The sequence below is a fragment of the Sorex fumeus genome, unplaced genomic scaffold, assembly GCF_029834395.1.
Source record: "Sorex fumeus unplaced genomic scaffold, SorFum_2.1 ptg000044l, whole genome shotgun sequence".
Classification (NCBI taxonomy): domain Eukaryota; kingdom Metazoa; phylum Chordata; class Mammalia; order Eulipotyphla; family Soricidae; genus Sorex; species Sorex fumeus.
In genome coordinates this window covers 10,628,786-10,645,878 of record NW_026606101.1, presented here as the reverse complement: position 1 = coordinate 10,645,878, position 17,093 = coordinate 10,628,786, and the positions used below count along the sequence as shown (strand labels likewise).

General features: G+C 42.0%; 1 protein-coding gene across 2 annotated transcripts in view; it reads right to left on the bottom strand.

Annotated features, from left to right (window-relative positions):
• LOC130030128 (ubiquinol-cytochrome-c reductase complex assembly factor 1) overlaps positions 1-17,093 on the bottom strand; it is a 101,688-nt gene that overhangs the window by 39,355 nt on the left and 45,240 nt on the right. For both annotated transcript variants that reach the window (XM_056121325.1, XM_056121326.1), the window contains one exon: positions 5,935-6,043. In XM_056121325.1, the coding sequence (XP_055977300.1) occupies positions 5,935-6,043 (109 nt within the window). The remainder of the gene's footprint in view (positions 1-5,934; positions 6,044-17,093) is intronic.

Below are 17,093 nucleotides of genomic sequence, written 5' to 3'. Positions count from 1 at the left end.
TGGGGATAGGAAGCCACCAGGCTGCATTTTATGCTTCCTCACACCCATCCCCTACAGATAACAGGCCAGACCAAGCATACCGGTCCCACTGGTCTTTGTTCCCTTCTCTCCCTTTGCCTGCCCAAGACAACTGAAAAGCCCCTTGGTCTCTCCCAGGGCATATCCCAGCCTCACCCGAAGTTCATAAAGTTCCATTCAGGAGCGCACCCCAATAAACTTATCCTATTTCCTTTACTTCATTCGTCTCTGTCCCTCTGTCTGCACTGGACAGGGTTCCCAAATCAACCAATAAAGAGGAATGAATACATGTGATCTTATCCCCGCCCCGCCAGGGATTTACCTGGAAGGCAGTGAACAAGCATAAATGATGAGGCAGAGAAAACAATGCAAGCTAAGAGGAGGAGGGAACATATACATTTATTATGGTAATTCTAGCAAGGAGGAACTTGCATTTTTTAGTGAGGCGTGGAGGGAAATGAAGGTATCCCTCCACGGGGCTGATGTATCAGGGCAGCCTAAATATGTGTACAGCAGGAGGAAAGACCCAAGACATTTGGCCTGGCTGGAGCGAAGGGTATGTGAAGCAAAGATGGAATGTGAATGCTCAGTGAGTGTTACTGCCAGGCACATACATACGGAGCATTCACATATTTAAGGTTCAAGAAGGTGTAGGGGAAACGAATTTGGAAAAGTAGTCGGGGGTGTGATCACAGAGGACCTTGTAAAAGAAAATGTTGGTTCTGGAAAGCAAAGTTGAATTTTGCAAAGGAGTCCAGGTTAGCCCACAGCTCTTCCTCCTTTTCCCCGGCCTCTGTACCATCCCATCAAGCAGCTCTCTTACAAGAAAGAGCAGAACGTAAGGTGACAGGAGGTTTGTTCCTCTTCAGGAACTGCGAGCAAAAAGTGATCTGAAATCCTGTTGAGGCAACCAGGCATGCTCCACTGATAAAGATAACCTTGTCAAGCACTGAACTCTGACCTCCCCTCCTAGCCTTGGAAAGTTTAAACCTGCTCATTGTAAGCCACAAGGTGGAGACGTCTGGCAGGGCAGAACCAAGAGGAAGTCGTTTGGCCAGTTTAAGGTTACCATTAACACTTTGAGTCACTGCCTTGAGCTAATTTTTATGTTTTGTTTTTTAAGTTTGGTTGAAATGCTACAAATGGAAAAATTAAGTAAAGCCCCCCTGTTCAGCCACAAGACTGGACACACCTGGTTGCAAACCCAGCAAAAGAAACTTACTTCATTAGTAGGCGGAGAGTGAAATTTACATCTGAACCGGCCTGCACCAGGAGAAAGTGCTGAGGCCAGAGGCCTCTGTCTGTTTTTACAGCTGTGTCAAGGCTTAGTTCCCTCACACTCAGAAGTGAGGCAAGGACCCAAGGAAAAATGGTCTCCAATCTCTTCAACTGCAACTCACAAAGGATTTTAAAACTAGTTAATGAAACAAAACAAGACCAGATGACGTGACATAATGAACTTTATTTAAATCTCCATGTTTTGCTAATTTATTTTGCTCAGAACACTCTCAATTACTGGTGTCTTTTGTAACCTCAAATTCGATACTCACTTTTTATACCAGTTTCACTGATGATACATCAGTCAGTCTTTTATCTTTCACAATAGTTGGGCTCCTAAAAAGCTGATTTTAAAAAAGCTACCTTTCCCCTCTTTGATATGGTGCTGAGGACTGAACCTAGATCTCCCACATGCAAAGTCTGTGCTTAGCTCTTTGAGTGATCTATCTGGCCCTAAATTCTTTTAAATGTGGTTTCCTAAAGATGTGCAGAGGAGATGCCAAGTAACACAGATATGCAAATTACCAACTCACACCTAAGATATTCAAAGCAGAAAAGAACCCTAGAAACCATGTAACAACCTGCCAGGACAGACAGAGCTCTGCTTCCTGCTACTTTTCTTCCGTCACCAGTCCTTAACTTTCCTATTTCTTTAAGCTGTCCACCCACAAAAGACTAAGAATCCCAGAAGTGGTTTTCATTATATTGCTTGTATATAGAGTATCAGTTTGTACTATGAGTTTGTAAAGAGAGAATAATCAAGTCACTTATTTTAAAAAAGTTATACTAACTTCCCAATTCCTCCAAATCTCATCATTATGATTACATGATGGGCTGGAGTGATAGCACTGCGGTAGGGCGCAGCCAGCCTGGCAGAAGCCAGGTTCGATTCCTCCGCCCCTCTCGGACAGCCCGGCAAGAGTATCTCGCCCGGGTGGCAAAGCCTGGCAAGTTACCCGTGACATATTCAATATGCCAAACACAGTAATAACAAGTCTCAAAATGGAGACGTTACTAGGCCTGCTCGAGCAAATCGATGAACAACGGGAGGGCAGTGACAGTGACATGATTATATGATGATAATAACATTATTACATTAAGTCATCACCTTTAATTTAATCTTTATGACCAAACTGGAGCTTGATCTCTTCACAATGGCAAATTTAAGGATCTGTACGTGGTGAACACTATGAGCCATTTAAATTCTTACTATTAAAGTATAACCCCATTTAAATTTAAATTTTTACTATTTAAATTATTACCATTTAAATTTGGTAGGTTACATTAGGGCTGGAGCGATAGCAGGGCTGGAGCGATAGCACAGCGGGTAAGGCGTTAGCCTTAGAAGCGGCCAACATGGCCGACCCGAGTTCGATTCCTCCGCCCCTCTCGGAGAGCCCGGCAAGCTACCGAGAGTATTCGATATGCCAGACACAGTAACAACAAAGTCTCCAATGGAGACGTTACTGGGCCCGCTCGAGCAAATCGACGATCAACGGGAGGGCCTTTACCTTTACCTTTTTAGGTTACATTGCTTTGTCCTTCTTCCACAAGGAGCTTAGGTTTATCTGGTTACACCCATCACAGTGCTCCTGAGGCACTTCCATTACTGTTTATCTGTAAACAGTCTTCCCTATGCTCTCCTCCCCACCCAGTTAATCAGCTTTCCCCCTAATCAGACTCTTAATTTGTAAGGTCAGATTCCTCAGAAATCTATGATTTTATATGTATGAGTGAAATATTGCCTTTCTCCTCTCCTTATGCCTTATGAACAGTTTACTTTAAGGCAATATTCTTTTTGTATAGATACAGGAAGGCCATTAACATTATGCTCTGTAACTTAGGATTTGATTGGCTTTGAATATTATTCACTCCCAGGCATCTGCTTTCTCAACCTAAGCCTCAGTTGCCCTTAGTTCCTAACACTCCAAAAGCAGGGTCCCGACGAGGGACTGAATGGACACAGGGCAAGCGGTGAGCTACCCTGGCATCGAAATGGGCCAGGCCAAGGTGCCACGATTCTTAACTATAAGTTAAGAGTTTGATCATAGACAAATGCTGTCATAATCCAAAAGTAACGACGAGACTAGGATCCTGCTAGGGATGGGAAAGACTATCTGGCCTGAGCACTGCAGTCTGAGATCGAGATGGCCCTAGGAGGGCAATTCTATAAGTTTAAGGTATTTCTTACTGTATCCATACAAAATTATTTATATTATATATGCTTATATGTTTGCTAGACAAGGAGAGGAGAAACACATCCAGGAGAATCCGCTCTAGGGTTGATTAATCTGATAATGAGGATCTGTCCTAGGAGTGGATGTCCCCAGGGAAAGAGGGAAAGAATTCTACCCCTATTGATTGTGACCACACCTATATGTAATGATTACCCCAACCCCTCATGCTTTTGGATTTAACTAGACTGGAAGAGTGGGCTGGGGGGTGAGAAGGAATCAGAAGGGGATCAGAAGGAAGAGAAAGAGGGATCAGAATCCAGACTCCAGAGAAGGAGGATGAAGGGGGATGGAGAAGGAGAATGAAGTAGCTTGGGGGAGGAAGAAGCAGAGCAGAGGCAGAGAAGGGAGACTGGTATGGATGGAGAGAGGATCGGAATAAACTGCGACTAATACCAACCAGCTTAACTTCGTTTCCTTCCTTTGCCTGCCCATCGCCATCGACCTCCCCGGGGTGGGGGAAGAAGGGTGAGACTACCGAACGCGGGCGGCGGGAGAGATAGAGCCACCGCCGCTGTGTGCCGTGCCCCCTTTTTTGAGTTTACACAAAATTCTTTAAATGCTTTGAATTAAAAAAATTAAATGGTTTAAATTTAAACCATTTAAATTCTTACTATTAAAGTATAACCCACTCTGCCCTATTAGGGCTGTTTGGCATCACCTGGAAATTTTTTAGAAATGCACACTCTGGGGCTAGAGAGTGTATAGGGTAGGATGCTTGTTTTGCATGGAGAAGATTTGGGTTAGATCCCTGGCACCACATATATGTGACACCTGAGCCCTACGAGGAGTGATGCCTGAGCACAACCAGGTATGGCCCAAAAACAACAACAACACACACACACACACTCTGGCCCCACCCCAAATCTGCTAAATCAGAATGTGCATTTTAACAAGAATCCCAAGTGAACTGGAGGCACATTAATATTTGAGAAACACTGATCTAACACACTTCCCTATAGGACAGTGTGATATTGAGAACAAAATGGTGAATGAGGAGGTTTTCAGTAGTTAGGGGAGGCGTTTGGTAGCTAATTTCTGCAGGACTGCACTGTTATGCACCTAGATCACAAGCAAGTAAGTCAAAAATGACTGATCTGGGACCACACTTTCATTAGGCAGCCATACTTTCAATGATTTAATTTCAAAGGCTAAAATTCTACACATAAACACATGCTATAGACAATAAGTCAGAAACTAACACACACACTTTTTTTCTATAGAAAAAAGTCCTAAACGATACACCAAAGTGATAACAGTGGTTGCTTCTTAGGAAGAATTAAGTGACTTAGATTGAGACTGATGATTAATTTCAATCATAATTAAAATGTTTACAATTAAAAAACACAGGACGATAGTAACAGAAAAAAGTATAAAGGCGTGGGGATGTGGTTCAACAATAGAGTGTTTGCCTTACACTGGTGAGAACCTGGGTTCCATCCCAGGTATCACAAAATAACAAAAACAAAAAGAGGGAGTGGAGCCATAGTACAATGGGTAGGGCATTTGCTTTGCAAGCAGTCAACCTGGGTTCAAATCCAAGAATCCCATTTGTACCCTGAGCACTGCCAGGAATAATTTCTAAGTCAGGACCAGGAGTGACCCCCGAGCATCACTGGATATTTTTAATTTAAAATATAAAACTAAAATATCCAGTAAAAAAGGGCCAAGATTGCAAAATGATATGTATAGTAACCATTTTGGTTAGCTTAAAAGAATATCCATCTGTACATTTGCATTTATATAAAAACAATTAAAAGGTAAAGATCTGGGCCACACCCAACAGTATCCAAGGGTTATTCCTGGTTATATGCTCAGGGATAACTCCTACTGAAGCTCGGGGGACCACATATGGCACAGGGACTCAAACCAAGGTCAGCTGCATGCAAGCCAAGTATCTTAATCCCTATATTATTTCTCTGGTCTCCAGGAACTGTTTTCCCTTTTTTTTTTTTTTTTTTTGCTGAGCCAAGAACTGAACCCAGGGACTCACACATGAAAAGGCAAGTGATCTATTATTATTTTTTTTTTTTTTTTTTTTTTTTTTGCTTTTTGGGTCATACCTGGCGATGCACAGGGGTTACTCCTGGCTCTGCGCTCAGGAATTACCCCTGGCGGTGCTCAGGGGACCATGAGATGCTGGGAATTGAACTCGGGTCGGCCGCGTGCAAGGCAAACGCCCTACCGGCTGTGCTATTGCTCCAGCCCAAGTGATCTATTATTGCTGAGCAACATTCCTGGCCAGGGTGATTTATACTAAATTATATCTGACATATGCACACTTCACAAAAATAAGAAAACAAGCCCATTCTAAAACATGAAAAAACTCAAGTCAAGCAATCCCATTTCCAATTCCATTTTGGAAATCGGCATTTCCAAAGACCAGTGGAAATCATTCACTTACCCCCATGACTCTGCCACGCTGCTCAACATCCTCCCACATAAAATGAACTATGATCCGACACATGTACTTCCCACTCCGGCCTTCCTGCTTCATTCGGACTAGACACATCCTGGTGAGGGGAAGACAACAGAGTCAATATTGTTTGCATTTTTCACATTGCCCGTCACATATTTTCACTCAAATTTTGCTCATCTAAATGACTTCAGTAAGGGGCACAGAATCAAAACTGGGGAAGTGGCCTTAAAAAAATATATATATATATATGTATATATGTTGGGGAATAACAATAGATGTAGTAAAGATTACAAGTCTTTACTGTCCAGATTAATAACATTTCTTATATATTACATACAACCACTTAAAAGCATAATTTAGATTAGGATAAAGAGTAAAGTAGTGACTTTTTTTTTTTTTGCAAGGGATGAGGGAAGGTTTGAAGACACACCAGGTTGTGCTCAGGACTCTACTCAGGAATCATTTCTGGTGGGGCTCAAGGGACCATATGTGGTTCTGGGGATCAAACCTGGGTTGGGCACATGTAAGGCAAGAGTCCTACCTACCTACTGTACTATCTCTCCAGCCCCATGTCTTTTTTTTTTTAACTCACCAGGGTTTTGGTAGGCAACTCATAAACATCAGCTAAATGAATAAAGGATCCCAAGACCAATTTCAGGGCTCTTTCAGCTATGCCTCAGAGCCACAAAGGCTCTCTGCTTACAACCTCACATAAGGGGCCCAGGGTCCAGAGAGGTTGTACAGAGGTAAGGTGCTTGCCTTGCACTTAGCCGACGCAAATTTAATCCCTGGCGCCATATATGTCTCCCAAACCCTACTAGGAGTGACCCCTGAGCACAGAGCCAGGAGTAAGTCATGAGCACAGCTGGATGCAGCTCTAAAACAAACACAAAGACTCTGCATAAGAATATAGTAATATACTACACTTAATTAATTTGTATCTTACTTTATATAGCAATATAAACAACTTTCCAAGCGAGTTCACAATCTCTTTCTTATGACCTTATTTATTCCTAATCTCTCATTAATTAGCTATAAGCAGCTACAATAGACCTACTCACCTAAAAGTTAATTCTGGCTAAAATTTATCAAAACTGATCTACACTGACAAGTTTATGGGTATCTACCATAGTACACAAAAACTCTAATCAGAAAAGACATTTGTGTTCCTATGTTCACTGCAGAACTCTTTACAATAGCCAAAATCTGAAAACCAGCCAAGTGTCCAAAACAGATGACTGGATAAAGAAACTAGGGTACATTTCCACAATGGAATACTACTCTCTGGCTATAAGAAAAGATGAAATCATGCAATTTAATGCTATATGGACTGAATTAGAGAGTATCATGCTGCGTGAAGTCAGCCAGAAGGAGACAGATATAGAATGATCTCTCTCATATGTGGGATATAAAGAAAAATAGGAGGATAACAAAAGGCCAAAAACAACAGAATCTAAGAACTGGTGTATAAAACTGAGCTCACCATAGCAGTGAGATGTGGGGGTGTGATGAGGGAGGTGGGCAGGGAGGGGGCAAGTCTGAGGGGGAGGGAGGATGCTGAAACAATGGTAAAGCGAAAGAAGACACTGGGGGGGACATGGTATTGGAATGTTGTATTCACTAACGCTATCATTGACAGTGTTGTAAATGATAAATTTGTTATAAATCAGGGTGACTAAAATTTTAAAACATTAAACTGATAAGCCTAGCTCCACACACAAGTAATCCTACCTATTAAAATCTATTAACAATGGCATGGCACAATGGAATGATTCCAGTACGACCTGTCTCAACATCTCTGTTAATGACGAGGAAAGAGAAAAGAAAACAGTTATCAAACTTGCAGATGACAAGAAGCTGGGCAGGAGGAGAAATATGCTGGATGACCTAACAGTGAACTGAAAACACTTCAACAAGTAGTTTCAATGGCTGAATCTAACAATGAATTTGAATAAGGTTAAGTCTAAGGCCCTACATTAAAAGAATAACTGTAGGTGAGATGGGTGAGATATAGCTGTGATAAAGCCTGACAGGTTTAAGTTGCACACGTTCCTTCAAAGGTAAAGGAAGACAAAGTTGTCCCGACACCAGTTAATGTTATGCCAAATACTGCAGCAAAAATATAGTACCTTCAACGTGTAAAGTAAGTGGTTTGTTCTAATCAGCATAGACCGGACTATACTTGAAATACTCTCCATAGTTTATGAACATTATATTTTAAAAGACAAAAAGACAAAAGGAGAGAGCTGACCCAGGAGAAAATAAAATAATTGCTTTAAACATTATAGAAAATTGATTAACTTAAACTTAAAAAATTTAATAATAAAAAAGTTTATTTTTCAACCTGAAAAAAAAAAGAAAAAGAAAATTGATTAACCATTCAAGACTTAGAGTTGGGGGTAGGAGGTTGCAGAGAGATATCACAGTGCATCAGGTGCTTTGCCTTGCATGTGGCTGATCTGCCAGCAACGCTTATAGTCCCCCAACCTCCCCGGGAATGATCCCTGAGCACAGAGCTAGGAGTAATCCCTGAGCACCACAAGTTGCACCCACCACACTGCCCCCCCAATAAAAAAAAAAAAGAAAAAACAGAATCAGAACCAGTGGGTGAGCCAAAAGGAAGAAAGATTGCTCAACATTAAATATATAAAACAAAAACTTTCTAACAGGGATACCCAAAGATTTAAATGATGGAATGTATATTGTCAAAACATAGAGAATGTACCAATTTTATTTATTTATTTATTTATTTTTTGCTTTTTGGGTCACACCTGGCAATGCACAGGGGTTACTCCTGGCTCTGCACTCAGGAGTTACTCCTGGCGGTGCTCAGGGGACCATATGGGATGCTGGGAATAGAACCCAGGTCGGCCGTGTGCAAGGCAAAGACCTACCCGCTGTGCTATCTCTCCAGCCCCGAGAATGTACCAATTTTAAAGGATAAATTATGTGTAAACTCAGCTATCTAACAGTTAACTATCTAATCTCTAATGTTTGAATCTTGGGATTTGCTGATACTGAGATTCTAAACCTGTAACCTCTGAACTCAGAGCTCCTAAATAACACTTTAGGAGCCAGAGTGATAGTATAGTGAGCTTGTACATGGCCACCCCGGGATCGAAACCCAGTACCACATATGGTCCCCCGAGTACTGTCAAAAGTGATACCTAAGCACAGAGCCAGGATGAAGCCCTGAGAACAGTTGGGCATGGTCCAAAACAAAACAACGCTTTATGTTATAAAAACAGGTCATGGAAAAAGATATACAGGGCATATTCCAAGGCAGAAACAAATTGGGGGAAAAATGTTTAGCAGTCCTTTTCCCCACACCATTTTTCTTAGTTAATCAAATCACTTAGGCCAGTCTCACCTGAAAAGTAGCGGCATGTTTTGATGCCTAAGTGTCGTCCAAGGCCAATTCATCAACAGCAAAAGTGAGGTCATGGAATTCTTCATTTATTTGAAAATTCTGCAGTTTGTTAATACACCTGCCCTCTGAGGTTTAAAAGGCACAGATTTTTCTCAGACCATAAACTTACTAACTATATGAACATAGGGTGAAGTGTTTTTTGTTTCATAACACAGTTTGTTTTACAGCCCTTACAGATAACAGTTGGTTCAAATGGTCACCTCAGCAGAAATGACAACCACTGAAGCAAACTGAAAGACTTTCAAAATGCTGACAGACACCTGATCCACTTAACGAGCATAAACTGAGTTCCAATTATCTAAGGATAATTGAATAAGTTGAATGTTATGGAGAGTAGAGAGATGGCAAAAAAGAACCTAGTTTCCAAGGAGCAATTAGTCTCTTAGGAAAAATTAAATATGCCATATAGAAATAGCTTTAAGAGGGGCTGTGGAGTGTACAGCGGGTAGGGTTCTTCCCATATATGAGGTCGACCCACTCAGGTTCAACCCCCAGTACCTCATATGGTCTCCCAAACATTGTCATAAATGATCCCTGGATGCAGAGCCAGGAGTAAGCCCTGAGCACTGCCAGGTATGGCCCAAAAAAAAACAAAACAATAAAGGAAATAGCCCTAAGAGAAAATGTGGTTAGGTATCCTAAGAAAAGCACAAAATGAATGGAATTCATTACTTATGGCTGAGTGGGATCAGAGAAAGCTTCATAGAAATGAAACACTGTACCTGCATACTGGAAAGATGAGCTGAAGCTGGACAAAGACGAAATTAAGGCCAAAAAGAACTTTGAAATACCATAAAAAAGTTGGATCTTTATTCATGAAACAAAAGAAAAAGTAAAAAATTTAGAGAAAGATTAGCACCTTGGTATTGAGAGTAGGTTAGTTCCGAGAAGTTAGCCCTTTTTTCTCAAACCTGCTATTAAAAATAATGTCACAGGGGCTAGGGAGATAGTATAGCTGGCAGGCTTTGCACAAAGCCAACCTGGGTTTGATCCCTAGCACCCTATATGGTCCCCCAAGCCCTCCAGGGGTGATCCCTGAGTACAGACAGGTGTGGCCAAAAAACAAAAACAACATTAATAACAACAAAAATTAACACCACTAGATCAGAGAGACAGTTAAATTGGCTGAGTGGAACCTTAACATATAGAAGGTATGGGTTTGATCCCAGGCATAATATTTTGCCCCCAAACCCCCAAGCACTTCTAGGAGTGATCCTCAAACACAGAGCTGAGGTAACCCTTGCGCATCACCCCAAAACAAAAACAAAATACTGTCACTGGCCAGAGGATAGCTCAATGGGCTGAATGCATGTCTTCCATGGAGAAGGCCGGAACTCAATTCCCAACACTGCATGGTCCCTAGAGTTCCAGCAGGAATGACAGGCCCCCCCCCCCTCTATTAACCCCCAGGGACTTCCAGGGCTGGCCAAAAATTTAATATTACCAGGGCTAGAATGAAAAATTTGGTGAATTTACTTTAGCAAAAATACAATGTTCAAGATAGTCTGATTCAGAAATAAAAACTAACGTGTGCACCTGCCTTTTGAGAGAGGTGTGTCATAACCTATATCTAATTCTGCTGATATTAAGAGTTTTTAGGAAAATATAGATTAAACCTCTTAATTTAAGGCAGGGTAATTTCTAATTACCTCCAAAACACTATACCTATTCAACTCAATAGAAAATTTATGTAAAAACATTTTCAAATATAAAGCTTTACAGTAAAGTTCATCACACATAGCAAAAGATAAAAAATTCAACAAGAAGCCTTAGTCTTTCTCATTAACATGAAGTACACCGCAGAGTCCCATAAGTTCTACTGGGGAAAGATTCTGGTGGCTTGGAGGCTAGAGAGATAGCATGTAGGGCAATTGCCTTGCATGCAGCTGACCCAGGTTCAATTAGCAGCACCCCACGAGCAGCACCAGGGATGAGCTAGGTTGGTACAAATCTCCTCCTGCCCCCCCCCAGGGGGGAAAAAAAGATTTTGGGAGCCAGAGCTATACTAAACCTTTCTAAGAGTGATCCTTGAACGAAGATGCCCTAAAAACCAGCAGGTGTGGCTCCAAATTAAAAAAAAAAAATCCACAGGATTTCTTCAGCACCACATTCAGCCAACCAAAAACTCCACTAAAGAGGAACAGAAAGTAGCTCAGGAGTACTAACAAGCAGCTCACTAGCACCACATGGTCCCCTGAGAATCACTGGGTGCAGCCCCATAGGCCCTTGAGCACAACTGGGGCGACACCCGGCAATGCAGGGTTCTTGCAGCATCACATCCTCGAACCTCAAACTGACCCTCAGCCTGGCTGGCTGAGAATCACCCAAAGTGACTGACCAATGGGTACCCAGAGCACTACTTGGGAGCACCCCCAGTTAAAAAGTAAAACTCTAGTAGAGGGGAGGCAAAGACAGTTCAAAGGGCTTGAGTATATGTGTTGCATATGCGAGATTCCATTTGATCCTGACCCCACATCTCTCCTAACACTGCTGGGGATAGTCTTGGGGTCCCCGACCACTCCTGGACCTGAGCAGCACACCACATTCAACCAGCTAGCTGGTTTGGCTGAATATCACCGAAGTGGCCCCCAGTGCCTACCCACCAGCACTGCTAGAGGTCCCCCTGAAAAAAACTAAGTTTTACTCTGAATGTATGAATCAAATTCCCTAGGTAGCTAAGGAGAGAAAAGTAGCCCTGCTGTGAAAAACTTTTGTGTTTGTCCTCATCAGGGAAAAATCAGTTGGAAACTACTGTCCACATCATAGTTGCCTGGAATATCTAAACTGTAGCTGAAGGAACATTCTTAGCCCCCTCATCTTGATGCCTATACATTCAGTCTGCTCTTTTATTTTTATTTACTTTCCAAACACAGAGCTGGGAGCAGTCCTTGAGCACCGTTTGGTGTGGCCTCAAAACAAAAAAATAAGCAAAATGATTAAAACTTCTGAATCATTCAGAAATGTTTATAGCATGACAGATGGTTAAAGGAAAATGAGTGAAACAAGTTCAAAAAGGCAAACAAGGGGGCCCGAGCAACAGTACAGAGGGTAGGGCATATACCCTCTGTACCCACATGGCCAACCGAGGCTCGGTCCTCAGCACCTCATGATACCCCCAAATACTGCCAGGAATGATTCCTGAGTGCTGAGCCAGGAGTAACCCCTGAGCACCGTCAGGTCTGACACCAAAACAAACCCCCCAAAAAGCATAATTAAAACATAAATTTAAGAGTATTGGTACCCACTGCAAACCTGTAGTAGTCATAGGTTTTGACCACACAGCAACATTCTGAACGTTTTGGAACGCAAACTATTCCACAACAATCAAATTTTTTGTTTATTTTGGGGCCATACCAGGCTGTGCTCAAGGCTCATTCCTAGCAGTGCTCAGGGGACCATATGTAGTGCCAGGGATCAAATCAGGGTTTACTGTGTGCAAACAACCTTATCTACTATACTTTGTCTGCAGTCCCACAAATACATTTAAACAAAAGACTAGATCATCTTCAACGTGTATGAAAAATGCTTAAATGTGAAAAATCAAATTATATTTTGCTATTAATTTACCTTCATAATTTCAGAGCTCTGGAACCAGGAATACAGTATGGGAAGTAAGGTGTTTGCCTTGCATGCTGTCAACCCCAGTTAGAATCCCTGGCCCACATAAGGTCCCATGAGCACTGCCAGGGTCCCGCAGGAGCACAGAGCAGGAACAGTTCCTGAACACCAATGGTGTGGCCCAAACTCCCCACCTCCCACAGTCAAAATTTGCTCAGAGTTCTTTTCTGGGGGAAATCAAATTCCATGCTAAAACGTAATGAAAATTGCTCTTCAGAACACAAAATATTCAGGGGTGGGAGGAATAGCTTCCCATGGAAGGAGTGAAGTAATTTGCATGGGGGAGGCTTAAAGTTAGGTCTCTGGCACCACATAGCCTCCAAAGGCCATTGGGTGAGGCTCTGACAGTCCCCAGGCACTACATTGCGAGGACCGAACACCAAACCAGACCGGGTCAATAAGTATCCCCATAGATGTCAAAGCAATATGGTACTGGAATAAGAGCAGGCACTCAGACCAATGGAATGAAAATGAGAGCCAAGAAATAAACCCGCAGGTATAGGGACAATTAATTATAATAAGGAGTCAAAGGATAAAACTAATATAAGAAATGCTTCTTCAACAAATAGCATGGGAAAAAACCTGTTTAGTTACATGCAAAAAAAAAAAACAACATGCGAAAACTCAAAATGGATTAGACATGGGGCCCATGATAGTACAGTGAGTATGGTGCTGATCTGACACGCCATATAGCCCCTGAGCCCACCAGGAATGATTCCTGAGCAAGAGCTGTGAGGACACCCTGAGCACCACAAAGTGTGACCACCCCCTCCAAAAAAAAATGATAAATAAAGATTAAATTAGACTTAGAAGTTAAATGCAAATCCAGAAAAGTATCTGAGAAAACATAGGCTATAAGTTTTCATGATATTAGTTTCAATGGTGTTGTTAATTCAACTTCATTAGCAAGGAAAACTAAAGCCAAAATAAACAACTGGGATTACATCAAACTGAAAGTATACAGTGAAAGAAGCTATCAACTAAACAAAACAAAATCCTACTGAATATGAAAACATATTCACATACAATACCATACATCTGACATAAGTTTAATATTCGAGACATATATGGGAAACAACAAAACAACCCCATCAAAAAATACGAAGAGGTGCTGGATCAATAGTACACATAGGGCGCTTGCGTGTGCAGGTTGTGGACAACCTGGGTTCGATCCCTAGCATCCCACATGGTCCCTCAAACACTACCAGGAGTAACTCCTGAGTGCAGAGCCAGGAGTAACCCCTAAGTACTGCCAGTATGGCTCAAGCTCACTGATAGAGCAGTGTAGCTCTCTGGCAGAGCATTTGACTTGTATGTATAAGGTTCTAAGTTCAATCCCCAGCACTGCAACATACAAACACATGTAAAAGTTTGGGGCTGGAGCTACAGCACAGCAGTTAGGGTGTTTGCCTTGCATGCAGCTGACCTGGGTTTGATCCCCGGCATCCCATATGGTCTCCAGAGCACCACCAGGAGTAATTTCCGAGCGCAGAGCCAGGAGTAACCTGAATGACCTGAGTGTTGCTGGGTATGACCTAAAAAGCCAAAACAAACAAACAAAAACCGGAACCATCCAAACAAAAATTTTATTTAAAAATAAATTGGACTTATAAAAAATAGAAAGAGCTGAATAAAAACTTCTTCAGAGAAGATACACAGATGGTTTATAGGCAAATGAAAAACTGCTCCCCACTACTTATTATCAGTGAAATGCAAATACAAATGACAGTAAGATATCACCTCCCATCTTCGAGAATGGCCTATATCAAACAGACTAGAAACAAGTGCAGTTGGGATGTGGGAAAAAAAAGAACTCTCATGACTGTGGGTGGGAATGTAAACTCATTCAGTATCTATAGAAAAATGTGAAGGTATATCCAAATATTAAAAACAGAAAAACCTAGACAATTCAGCAACTCCATACCTATTCAAAGAACACAAAAGCACTAAGAAAAAAAATGTATATGTATATATACATATGATCTATGTTCTATGTTCATTATAGCAAAGCTTACAATAACCAAAATCTAGGAGCTGGAGCGATAGTACAGTGGGTAAGGCAACTGCCTTGAAAGCAGCTGACCCAAGTTCAATCCCCAGCCATCCCATAATGGTTCCCAGAGTACTGCCAGGAGTGATTCCTGAGTACAGATCCAGGAATAACCCTTGAGCATCTCCAGGTTTGGCAAAAACAAAACAAACAAACAAACAAATAAAAAACCCAACAGACAAGATCCAGAAAAAAATCCAAGTGATCAAAAACAATGAGTGGATACAGAAGCTGTGAAACAGGATCAGGGAGAGAGCTCAAAAGGTTAGAGCAAATGTTTGGCATGCACGGGGTCCCAGGTCTGATCACCAACACATTATGGCTTCCCACGCACTGCCAGGTGTAGTCCTGATGGTTCCCAGCACCATTGGAGAGGCACCTCCAATATATAAAGAAATTTTGGTATATACGAAACACATACACATACAATATGAAACAGTTACAAGAAACGATGAAATCTTGCTTTTGGCTGAAACATGAATGGAAGTAGAGGTTATCAAGCTGGGCAAAATAAGTCAGAAGAAAAAAAGACAAATACTCAGAGGTGGTATATAAAGAAACAAAGCAAGGGAACAAAGTTCAGTGTGAACTCTAAGGACAGAACTGTGGTTACCAAGGAGGGCAGTGGAGCAGATGGGAATGGTGATGGGTGATAAAGTCAATTTTCAACAGTGATAGCTGGATACTGGTGGCACTTGGGTGATGGATGTGGTAACACTGTGCCCATGAAATTTACGAATGTTTACATACTTATAAACCAATGTTACCTTATTTTAAAGAAAAAGTTTGGAGAAAATGAAATAAAATAGATAATCTAGTAGTAACAATGATTCTTGGGAGCCGGAATACAGCTGAAGGCCTAAAGCACCCGCCTTGCTATTGTGAGGCCTTGACATCAATCTCTGGTGCCACCCACATTAACTGAGTGAGATCCTAGAAACTCTGCTGCTTGAACCTGGCAATTCTCCTGCCTGTGATCCTGATGCCACAGATTTTGGGTTAAGTATGTGTGAGCACCGTAACTAAAAGATGTGACACCTGGCCAACATTCGAACTACAAAGATGCAGCAGGAGTTGCCAGAAAGAGCATCCCTGAACGTGGAGGAGCTCTACGAGTAAGAGTGCAACTAAGAGAGCACATGTACCAGCATCCCTGAAAGGGAAGAGAGACTCCTGGTGAGCAGCCCGGCCAAGTATGTGAGCACCACAACCTGACATATAGTCCCGATGAGCTCTACAACCAAATGTCAAGCGCCAAAACCAAGCCCGTGTTCAACAGCAATCAAGGAAGGAGAAGCAGGGAAAGAAAAATGTTTCAAAAGTTTCTTGGATTAAATTTATTAGCCACTGATGAATAGTTATTTACTAAGCACCTATACTTAGTATTTACTAAGTACAATCCATCTGTTTAGGAGCAATTTCAGTCATTCCTCCCAAGTTTAATGAAGTTCTTAAACCCACAATTTATTATTGCGGTTTTAAAATTTCACAGCACTTCCAGTGGCTCGTAAATAATACTGATCTCGTTTACATATAAGGAAAGCCACATAATCCAGCTCGCAAAGTAAAAGGGAAAAAGGGAGTGTTCAGTCCGAGTCTGAGAGCTCCGATACCTCTAAAAGGCAAGCACGGATTCCAGGGGAAAGGGAAGATTCATTCATTGACTGAGAGTCTCAGAAAAGAAAAGGGCTCAGATGCAAATCCTGCCTACAGCAAACAAGAACAAAGATTCCTGTCATTTACTGAGACCGTTCATGAGACGTGTCACCATAAGAGGGTATCTGCAGTCACTACAAACTGGTCTAAGTGTCCCTGTTGCACAGAAAAGTAACCGTCACTCTGAGCAGATGGTATACTCTGAGGCTGCACAGTGGTGGAGAGGTGCTGGAATGAAGCTTGAGCTGCCCACCCCTCTTGTCCCCCAAGCTAGTGTCTCCCTGGCAGTGTCACTGTTGGTTGTCTCCACCATTCTGGGAAAGGACAGCACCCAAAAGCCTCTTTCTCCTAGCCTAGAAGAGATTCAATGACAGCATCCTCAGAGTTCAA